This window comes from Otolemur garnettii, unplaced genomic scaffold (assembly GCF_000181295.1).
Source record: "Otolemur garnettii isolate 467f Iridium unplaced genomic scaffold, OtoGar3 scaffold00112, whole genome shotgun sequence".
NCBI classification, from domain to species: domain Eukaryota; kingdom Metazoa; phylum Chordata; class Mammalia; order Primates; family Galagidae; genus Otolemur; species Otolemur garnettii.
In genome coordinates, this window is record NW_003852507.1 from 2,997,028 (window position 1) to 3,008,487 (window position 11,460).

The 11,460-nt window shown below is 38.1% G+C and overlaps 1 protein-coding gene across 3 annotated transcripts in view; it reads left to right on the forward strand.

Annotated features, from left to right (window-relative positions):
- Window positions 1-11,460, forward strand: part of NF1 (neurofibromin 1) — a 293,662-nt gene that overhangs the window by 56,823 nt on the left and 225,379 nt on the right. For all 3 annotated transcript variants that reach the window (XM_003797210.3, XM_023517507.1, XM_023517506.1), the window contains exon 4: window positions 1,084-1,274. In XM_003797210.3, the coding sequence (XP_003797258.1) occupies window positions 1,084-1,274 (191 nt within the window). The remainder of the gene's footprint in view (window positions 1-1,083; window positions 1,275-11,460) is intronic.

The window sequence follows — 11,460 nt, forward strand, 5'->3', positions numbered from 1 at the left end:
GTCCGGGCTGGGGATTCGAACCCGCCACCTTAGGTGTACGTGGCTGGCGCCTTAGCCGGTTGAGCCATAGGCGCCGAGCCGTCTCAGAATTTATTTGGAAGTTTGGAAATGATACAAGGCACTTGCCAATCAATATGAGTAAAGTTTATTTAGAACTTACAGTAAAGGGGGGATTCCCAGGAACAGAAGGACTCATTCAGTGAATAAGAGCAAGTAGGAAAGGCTCTGTGCCTGTGGCTCACGTGGCTAAGGCACCAGCCACATACACCTAAGGTGGCGGGTTTGAATCTAGCCCGGTTCCTCCAAACAACAATGACGGCTGCAACCAAAAAATAGCCGGGCATTGTGGTGGGCACCTGTGGTCCCATCTACTTGGGAGGCTGAGGCAGGAGACTAGCTTGAGCCCAGGAGTTGGAAGTTGCTGTGAGCTGTAATGCCACGGCACTCTACCCCGGGGGACAGCTTGAGGCTCTGTCTCAAAAAAAAAAAAAAAACACGCAGGAGTGAGGATAAATAGAGAATTAGATTTTAATTGTGATTATAGATGAGAGATGGAATTATCTTTTTTGTTTTTTCGTTTGTTTCGAAGAGACTGTCTTGCTCTGTCACCCAACCTGGAGTACAGTGGGAGGATCATAGTTTCCTGTAGCCTTGAACTCCTGGGCTCAAGCAATCCTCTTGTTTCAGCCTCCTCAGTAACTGGGAGTACAGGGCATATCACCACACCTGGCTCATGTTTAAATTTTTGTTTTAGAGATGGTGTCTTGCTATGTTCCTCAGGCTGGTCTCCAACTCCTTGCCTTCAGGTATCCTCCTGCCTTAGCCTCTCACCTCCAGCTTCCTGCCTCAGTCTTAGTAGCTAGGAGATAGGCCACTGTGGCTAGCTGTCCTCTTTATTAGCTTATCTAAAAAAGATGTAGTAAATATGATGAAATGTTAATAATTGTTGAATCTAGGTGATAGATATGAGTGTTCATTATACTAAATCAGCTGTTCCGTATGTTTGAAAATTTTCACAATAGAAAATGTTTATAGAGGCGAAGTTAAGAAAGTTTTAGAATTATGTGATTATTTCTGTTTTAGCAACCAAAGGACACAATGAGATTAGATGAAACGATGCTGGTCAAACAGTTGCTGCCAGAAATCTGCCATTTTCTTCACACCTGTCGTGAAGGAAACCAACATGCAGCTGAACTTCGGAATTCTGCCTCTGGGGTTTTATTTTCCCTCAGTTGCAACAACTTTAATGCAGTCTTTAGTCGAATTTCTACCAGGTTAGTGTGTAAATCCACAGAGGACAATTGAAGTAAAATGAATTTTAGAAGTCTTTGTCTGCATAAAAATAAGTTAACCGAAATGAGTTTTTTCTGGGCTTTTGTAGAAATTTTCCATTCATTACTTTGAGATTTTAATTATGAAATGTCATATTAATGTGTGCAATTAAATGTGTGTATTGTTATAAGCTTGAAGTCTAAATTTTAGGGGAAAATATCTCCCATGACCAGGTTTTTTAAGATAAAAAGTATTAGGTATGAATTTTTGGTTTGGCTTTTTAAACATATTATTCCTTTAAATAAAATCAGATAATCAGGTTCAGTAATTGATAAGAATAGTTAGAATTGTAATGATCTCACAGCTTTATTCCTTATCACAAGATCTGAGGTACCAAAAAAACCTAACTTGTTTTTTTGTGCTTAGAAGCACAAGGAAATAATTACAGAAGTAGAATTCTCCAGAAAGAGGAGTGTGTTTTAATAAGTCTATGTAAAATATTCCTATTTATGGAGTATTTGCATCATATGCTCTGCTGTCTTGTCCTCACAGCACCTCTGGAAAGGTAGGTGATACTGTGCACATTTTACAGGTAAGCAAACTAATATTCAAAAAGTTAAGATGATGTGCTAAATAACAGGACCCCAAAATCTGAGGTTGGTCTCAGAATTTATATTAATTTCATTATACCAGGTTGCTTCCCTATTCTTCTATTTTAACTATATTTTGATGAAATCCTTTTTGTAAAATATACTTCTTTGTTTCAAAGATGTATTATAAATATAATTTAAACTTTTATTGATGATTCAGAGTCATTGTGAGTAGTAGTCGTAATATGCTACAGATGGAGAAATTGGTGCATATTATGTTCTATGGGATAGAATTATAAGAGTAGCAAGTAATTCTGAAACTTGCTTTTATGCAAATGATTTGCCTTATTCAAGTCAAATGTGTTCTTAACTGAATTATGACTAGGAAGTATAACAGAAGTCACTTAGTGAATCAAAGACTAGTACAGAATAGAGAAAAACAGTCCTCTTTGGTACTTACATCTTTGGCTTGTCAGTATTTCATTAATAGTGGACTTGCAGTTAGTTACAGTCACTCATTCTTCTGTTGTTTTCCAACAGATATGAATGAGAACATACATTACAATTTGAGAATTTGTGCTATGGTGTTTTGGGGAATTGACAGACTTCAAAGTCCTACAATTCTTTAAACAAAAATGACATTTCTATCTATAATTATATATATATTTTTTTCTTTTGAGATAGAGTCTCACTTTGTCACCCTCAGTAGAGTGCCCTGGTGTCATAGCTCTCAGCAACCTCAAACTCCTGGGCTCAAGTTATTCTCTTGCCTCAGCTTCCCAAGTAGTTGGGACTACAGGTGCCCGCCACAATGCCTGGCTATGTTTAGAGACAGGGTCTCACTCTGGCTCAGGCTGGTCTCAAACTCCTGAACTCAGGCAATTCACTTGCCTTGGCCTCCCAGAGTGCTAGGGTTACCACCATGCCTGGCTCTATCTAGAGTTATAAGGCTAGACAACAGTATTTTTCAACCTCAACAGAATTTCTGTCCTAAAGAAAATTAAATTTTTAATGATACATGATTATTATGATGATCTTAGATAATATTTGTATGATAGAACAATGTTGTCATTAAATCGTTTGAGTAATATTTCACATTCTGAGTGCTAATATACTGATTGAATCAGCAAAGTATCAAACACCTAGGGAATAGGAGGCTGGAAAATTATAAAAAGGAAAAATTATTTTCTGGCTAGGCACAATGTCTCATGCCTGTAATCCTAGCACTCTGGAAGACTGAGATGGGAGGATCCCTTGAGCTCAGGAGTTTGAGACCAGCTTGAGAAAGACTGAGATCTTGTCTCTACTAAAAGTAGAAAATTAGCCAGGTGTGATTGTGCCTGCAGTCCCAGCTCTACTCAGGATGCTGAGGCAGAAGAATCACTTAAATCCAGGAGTTCTGAGGTTGCTGCAAGCTAGGCCGAGGCCATGGCACTGGACAAGACTCTTGTCTCAACTGCCCCCTCGCCCCTGACACTCCCAAACCCTTTTCATTTAGGTGACTTCTAGACTAGCCTTACTGTTTGAAATCTTATCTTAAAGATAGAAAGTGATCAAAAAATAAAGTTTTTTTACTCTATTCCAAGGGTGAGTTGCTTTGTGTCACCCTTGAAAACTCTAGAAATATTCTATCCACCACAGGTTTTTTGGAATTTTTCAGATGTGTAAAAATGGACAACTTTTATTATTTCCTGAATCTAGTTCATTGTTTGTCACCAAAATATAAGTTAAGTGTCTAAAATTTTAAGAGTTTTCAGGAGACAGATTACTCGGAAATGGGATCTATGAAATAACATGTTTCAGACAAATGAATTTACCTTTTCATTTAGCTTATGCCAGAAATAGGAGCTGATCTTGTTAGAACAGTGGTTCTCAACCTGTGGGTCGCAACCCCTTTGTAAAAATGAAAATACATCCTGCATATCAGATATTTACATTACAATTCATAACAACAGCAAAATTACAGTTATGAAGTAGCAACGAAAATAATTTTATGGCTGGGGGTCACCACAACATGAGGAACTGTATTAAAGGGTCACGGCATTAGGAGGCATTAGGAAAATTGAGAACCACTCATTGTGTTAGAGGATCATTCATCTTAAAAGAGCATTATGATGTTTTAATTTACGTGGGGACATTTTTTTTTCTTTGTTTTTTTGAGACAGAATCTCACTATGTTACCCTGGGTAGAGTGCTGTGGGATCACAGCTCATGGCAACCTCAAACTCCTGGGCTTAAGTGATTCTCTTGCCTCAGCCTCCCAAGTAGCTGGGACTACATGTGCCCACCACAACACCCAGCTATTTTTTTGTTGAGTTGTCGCTGTTGTTTAGCAGGCCTGGGCCAGGTTCAAACCTGCCAGCCTTGGTGTATGTGGTCAGCGCCCTAACCACTGAGCAACAAGTGCAGAGCCTAGGTCGTGACATCTTATGACACTGCTGTTATATTATTAGGTGGCTTAAAAATACACTTAAATGGCCCGGCACCTGTGGCTCAAAGGAGTAGGGTGCCGGCTCCATATGCCGGAGGTGGCTGGTTCAAACCCAGCCCCAGCCAAAACTGCCCCCCACCCCCAAATATATATAATCACATATATATATATATATATATATAAAATATATATATCGTGTATATATATATACACACACACACATACACACACACACTTGAATGGCAGTTCTTTCTAAAGATGGATTTTATATTTCATATATAATAGATGAATCAGAAGCATGAAAATGTGGTGTTTGACCATTCTCCCTGTCAATACATTTTTTCTCCATTAAGTTTAAGATTTGTTTTTTGCATTTTTGACCTTCATTTTTCTTTAAGTGAAGATGAGTGATAGGTCTCAAAGTAGCTGAAACATACCATGTTCTATGGCTCATAGTACCCTTTTATGTACATTAGCTGGTTTCGCCACAAAATTTCTATACAGCTGCACTAGACCTAGTTTTGTGGTAGTAGGATACTTCAGAATACTGAATTTGATACACCATCAGAGGCAGCAGCCAAATGACTTTAAACTCATCGTGTTCTTTACAGTTTATTTTTATGTTTATATTTTTGGGGGCAAGACTGGCCTGACTTTATAATGTACTGTTTGGTTCCATACAAATCTGTTTTTTATCGTTTATTTTTTAAAATTGTTTTCAGTTTCTTTTTGTATACTTCTGATCACTTAAAACATTTTATATTCTCTTTAATATTTTAAAATTATGTTTGTGCCAACACTCATTTGTAAGGAATTATTGCCTTTTGTAATCTATGGTTGCAGGCTTATCTTTCGTGTGGGTTATATTTTCTTGGAGGATCTCTTGTAGTCTTGAGCTGTGGTAGTGTTCTAGTGATGGTTTTGCATTTGTGTTTGCCGCTTGCCCAGCTCTAGATCTATTATTTTTTTGGTCATATTCTCAGTCCCAGACTGTATGGGTAGTATAAATTTGGACCTTCAACTCTTCTAATGTAACAGTTCTGGTGACTTTTTTCATTTACTCAAAGCTTAGGCAGAGCAGGTAAACTTCTTTGTGTTGGTAGCTTTTCTTTTTCTTTTTTATTGTTTAGTAAGACATAGTTCTTAGTAGTTCATATTTTATGCAGAACCCAGGTTCTCATCTCTGCACTATTAAGGTACAGACTTTATTAAGGTCTCCCTGTGAATGTCAGCCCCCACGCTGCCATGTTAGGTTGAGGAGATCAAAAACCTCCCTCATCCTTTCTTTGCTGTAGGATCAGATCATGCATGTAAGTTCTCTGGTTTTCAGTTTCCACTTTATTTCTGAGTGGGTGGGTGGTGGTTTTACTGTATTTCTACTTACTTAAAATATCTTGCTGTTATTCGGTGTACTTGGTCTTTTTAGATGTTTTAGTGATAGGTTTTCCACACTTTGTATCTTTTGCTCCCATTGCCCCTATAGGGGTAGTGGACTACAAAAGAGACAACGTTTTTCTTCCATTTTTTACAAACATGTACAAGAGTCAGCTTTTCGTAAGTTGGTGTTGCTGATCTATTAAGTTACATTTTCTAAGGAGTCATACTCTGTATTTCTATGCTCTTTGCAGCATAGAAATTTGTAACACGTGAAGTTTTTTTTTTTTTGGCCTGGGCTGGGTTTGAACCTGCCACCTCTGGCATATGGGGTCAGCGCCCTACTCCTTTGAGCCACAGGCGCTGCCCAACACGTAAAGTTTTAACATGTAAATCATTATTGAGGACCACCTCATTTCCTGCTTTTACTGCTAAACTTTTGTCATCCTGACAACATGAAGGGTTTTAGGTAGGGTGTCCAGCCTTTCCCCCACTCTGACACACCTTGGGATAATGAGAGTTGTCTTGGGCCACACATTAAATACACAAACACTAATGAAAGCAGATGAGCAAAAACAAAGTTTGTGCATACTTTTTATGATATCCGAAACTATTGATAAGCAAAAAAAATCCTCACAAAATCAGCATGCAACTGCAGGTTGGACACCCCTGCTTTAAAGTGTAAGTGCTTAAATAATTTTAATGTTAGCTGAAGGCGAAAGGAGAATTTGGGAAGGAAGAAATAGAATTGATTTCATTTTCAGCAATTGAAAGGTTAGTGCAATTACTAAGTCAATTTTAAAGTACTAAAATGGTTAAAGTTCAAGTTAATACCAATAAGACAATATAATCTTTATGCTTTTTAATCACATCTCTATTCCTCAATTTATAAAAACTAGTAATTTCCATTCTGCTGCTTAGTACTTTTTTGATGTATATAAATATGAACAATGAGTATGCCATATTAGGTATCACAATTTAATAGATTGGCCATACCAACTTTTAACAATCTGACCCCTATGGTTTTTAATGGAAAAACAGAAGAAAAATTTAATCTCTTTTATTTAGGCTTAAATGAATTTCTTTTCTTTTTTGAGATAGAGTCTCTCTTTATTGCCCGTGGTAGAGTGCTGTGGCGTCACAGCTCATAGCAACCTCCAACTCTTGGGCTTAAGCGATTCTCTTTCTTCAGCTTCCCAAGTAGCTGGGACTACAGGTGTCCGTCATAACACCCAGCTATTTTTGTTGTTGTTAAGCAAATGAATTTCTTTATTAGTTTTCAGATATCTGCATTTTTGTTATTGTTACATTTTTCTTTTTTCTTTTAGAAGTAGGATCTCACTCTGTCACCCATGCTGGAGGACAGTGGCATGATCGTAGCTCATTGTAACCATGAACTCCTGATTTTAAGCCATCTTCCTCCTTAGCTTCTGAAATAGCTAGGACTACAGGCATATGCTACCATATCCACTTCATTTTTTGTAGAGGCGAGGTCTCACTATGTTTATCAGGTTGATCTTAAACTCATGGCCTTCAGCATTCCTCTTACATTGGCCTCCCAAAGCACTGGGATTACAGGAGTGAGGTACCATGACTGGCCTTTAAGTGTTAGATATTTCTACGTTTATGATAACTTCATATTCCATTTAAAGGAAGTTTTGGGGTTTAAAAAGATTTCTGTCATTATAAGGTTTATTCTGTTGTGAAGGAGAGACATTACTCTAATAATCATATAAACACATGTACAGATGTGAGAAGGGTGATGAAAAAAAAGCTTACTGTTTTTTTTTAATACAAAGTAAATGTACCTTGTGAATGTAAAGTATCATTTATGTTTCTGAAGTCTACTTGATGTGAATAGTGAGAATAATGCAGTTTTTACATATTTGAAATTTGAATTTTAAAAAACTCATTGTGGAAATATTTACAAAATATGCATGTGAGAGAGAATAGTATTTCAGACCTCATGTATCTCTCACTCTGCTTTAGCTGTTATCAGCATGCTGTTTCTTGATTTATCTTTTTTTTTTTTGAGAAAGTGTCACTCTGTGCCCTGGGTAGAGTGCTGTGGCATCTTAGCTGACAGCAACCTCAAACTTTTAGGCTCAAGCAGTCACCTTGCCTCAGCCTCCCAAGTAGATGGGACTATAGGTGTGTGCTACCATACTTGGTTAGTTTTTTCGTTTTTAGTAGAGATGGGGTCTCGCTCTTGATCAGGCTGGTCTCAAACTCCTGAACTCAGGCAATCTACCCGCCTTGGCCTCCTAGAGTTCTGGGATTACAGGCGTGAGCCACTATGCTCAGCCCTATTTCTTCCTTTCTTTTTTATTCTTCAAAGGCAAACTCTGGATATCGTTGTCATTTCACCTGTGCATATTTCAGTATGTATCTCTAATAAGTAGATTTTAAAAAATTTATATTCTTATTGTCATACCTAGCAAAAACCATAATTCCTTAATATCATCTTTTACCAAATTTGTGTTTAATTCTTTTCATTATCTCAAAAATGGCGTTTTCATTTGGTTTATTCAAATCAGAATACAAACAAGAAATTTTGAATAGACCAATTTCAAGCACTGAAATACAATAACAGTTAAGGACCTTCCAAAAGTACTGGAGGCCTGGCTTTATACCACATTTCTACCAAACCTTCATTGAGGAGCTAGTGTCTGTAAGGCAGAACCTAGTCCAAAACACAGAGAAAGAAGGCATCTTCGTCAACATGTTCTGTGAAGCAAATATCACTCTGATACCAAAAACAGGAAAGGATCCAACAAAAAGGAAAATTACAGACTGATACTATTAATGAATATTGATGCAAAACATTCAATAAGATCCTAGCAAACAGAACATAGCTACATGTTAAAAAAAATTAAGCATCATGATCAGGTGGGCTTTATTGTGATGCAAAGTTGGTTTAATATATTTAAATCTGTAAATGTAATTTACCACATAAATAGGTGCAAAAACAAAGACCATATGATCCTTTCAATAGATGCAAAGAAAGCATTCGACACAATTCAGCATCCTTTTCTTTTTTTTTTTTTTTGAGACAGAGCCTCAAGCTCTCCCCCTGGGTAGCGTGCCGTGGCATTACAGCTCACAGCAACCTCCAACTCCTGGGCTCAAGCGAGTCTCCTGCCCCCGCCTCCCAAGTAGCTGGGACCACAGGCGCCCGCCACAATGCCCGGCTATTTTTTGGTTGCAGCCGTCATTGTTGTTTGGCGGGTCCGGGCTGGGGATTCGAACCCGCCACCTTAGGTGTACGTGGCTGGCGCCTTAGCCGGTTGAGCTATAGGCGCCGAGCCCAGCATCCTTTTCTGACAAGAAGACTTAAGAAAATAGGCATAGAGGGAACATTTCTTAAACTGATAGAGGCCATCTATGACAAACCGATGGTCAATATCATATTGAATGAAGTAAAACTGAAAGCATTTCGATTTAGAACTGATAACCAGACAAGGACGCCCTCGATTATCACTGCTATTCAACATAGTGCTGGAAGTTCTAGCCAGTGCAGTCAGGCAAGAGAAGGATATCAAGGGTATTCAAATGGGGAGAGAGGAGGTCAACCTCTCACTCTTTGCAGCTGTTAATGCTCTTATACTTTTAAAACGCCAGGGTCTCAATCACAAAGCTCCTGGAAGGGATCAAGGAATGCAGTAACATCCCAGGATACAAATTCAGTGTCCACAAATGAGTAGCCATTATATGTGCCAATAACAGTCAGGCTGAGAAATCAAAGACAAAATATAGCTTCAAAGAAAATGAAATACCAGGGAATATACCTAACAAAGGATGGGAAGGATCTCTGTAAAGACAACTACAAAACCCTGAGAAAAGAGATAGCAGAAGACATTAACAAATGTAGAACATACCATGCTCATGGCTGGGAAGAATCAACATTACTAAAATGGTGCTGGGCATGGTGGCTCATGCCTGTAATCTTAGCACTCTGGGAGGCCTAGGCGAGTGGATTACTTAAATTCAGGACTTGGAGACTAGCGTGAGCAAGAGTGACCTCATCTCTACTAAAAATAGAAAAACTAGCTGGGTGTAGTGGCATATGCCTATAGTCCCATTTGCTCAGGAGGCTGAGGCAAGAGGATTTCTCATGTCTAAGAGTTTGCGGTTTCTGTGAGCTGTGATGCCATGATACTCTGCCCACGGCAATAGAGTGAGAAAAAATTATTACAATGTCCATACTAGTCAAAGTGATCAGTAGATTCAATGTAATCCATATTAAGGCACCAACATCATTCTTTGAAGAACTTTAAAAAAATAGTACTTTGTTTTATGTAGAATCAGAAGAACCCATGAATAGCCAATGCAGTTTTAAGGAATAAAAACAAATCTGAGACATCACATTACCAGATTTCAGGTTATATGCTGTGATCAAAACAGCAGGGTACTGGCACAAAAATAGAGATACAGATCTAAGGAATAGAATAGAGAACTTAGAGATGTGTCCAGCCACATATTGCTATTTATCTTTGATAAACCAAACAAAAGCATACTGGGGAAAGGAATCCATATTTAATAAATGGTGCAGAGAGAACTGGTTAGCCACATGTAGAAGACTGAAACCGTACCTGCACCTTTACCACTTATAAAAATTGATGCAAGATGAATGCAAAAAAAATTGAAGTCTAAGACATGAAACAATAAAAAATTGTAGAAGAAAATGTGAGGAAAAACTCTTGATGCTATCAGCTGGTGAGAAGAATTTATGAAGAAGATCGCACTGGCAGTTGCAGCAATACCAAAAACAAATAAACAGGACATGATCAAGCTAAAAAGCTTTGGCAGAGCCAAGGGTACAACTAAAGCAAATAGACAACCTTCTGAATCGGAGAAGATATTTGCATGCTATGACTATGACAAAGGACTGATAACGAGAATCTAGAGAGAATTTAGTCAACAAGAAAAAAAGCAAACAATTCTATTTATAAGTGGGCAAAAGAATTGAACAGAAACTTCTCTGAAGACAGATGAATGGCCAAACATATGAAGACATGCTCATCATCCATTGTCATCAGAGAAATGCAAACCCAAACCACTCTGAGATACCACCTAACTGCAGTTAGGATAGCCCACATTGCAAAGTCCCAAAGCTACAGATCCTGGCATAGATATGGAGATGAGGGAACACTTTTAAACTCTTGGTGGAATTGCAAATTAATACAGTCTCTTTGGAAAGAAGTATAGAGAATTGTTAAAGAACTCAAAGTTGAACTTCCATTTGATCCTGCAATCCCATTAGCAGGTATCTACCCAGCAGAAAAAAAAATCGTTTTATCATATTTGTACTAGAATATTTATTGCAGCTCAGATCACAGTTGCCAAGATATGGAAGTAACCCAAGTGCCCGTTAAGCCATGAATGGATTAATAAACTTTGCTATATGTATACCATGGAGTACTACTCGGCCATAAAAAAGATGGGAGACTTTACGTCTTTTGCATTAACCTGGATGGAGTCAAAGAACATTCTTAGCAGAGTATCACAAGAGTGGAAAAGCAAGTGTCCAGTATACTGAATATGAAACCAGTAGTAAAAGAACTGCACACCCACAGGAGAGAAAAACACGAGTATATTCAAGGGGAGCAGAGGGAGGAGCAGGAGGGATGGGTAAGCTCTCACCTAATATGCACAGTGTTAAGGGTATACAACACACCGTCAGATGAACGGCTCACTTACAGCTTCAGTCTTACCTTAGAAATGCAAACTGTATATATAACATCATCATTTGTACTCTCATGTTTTTTTTTTTTTTTTTTTTTTTTTTTTTTT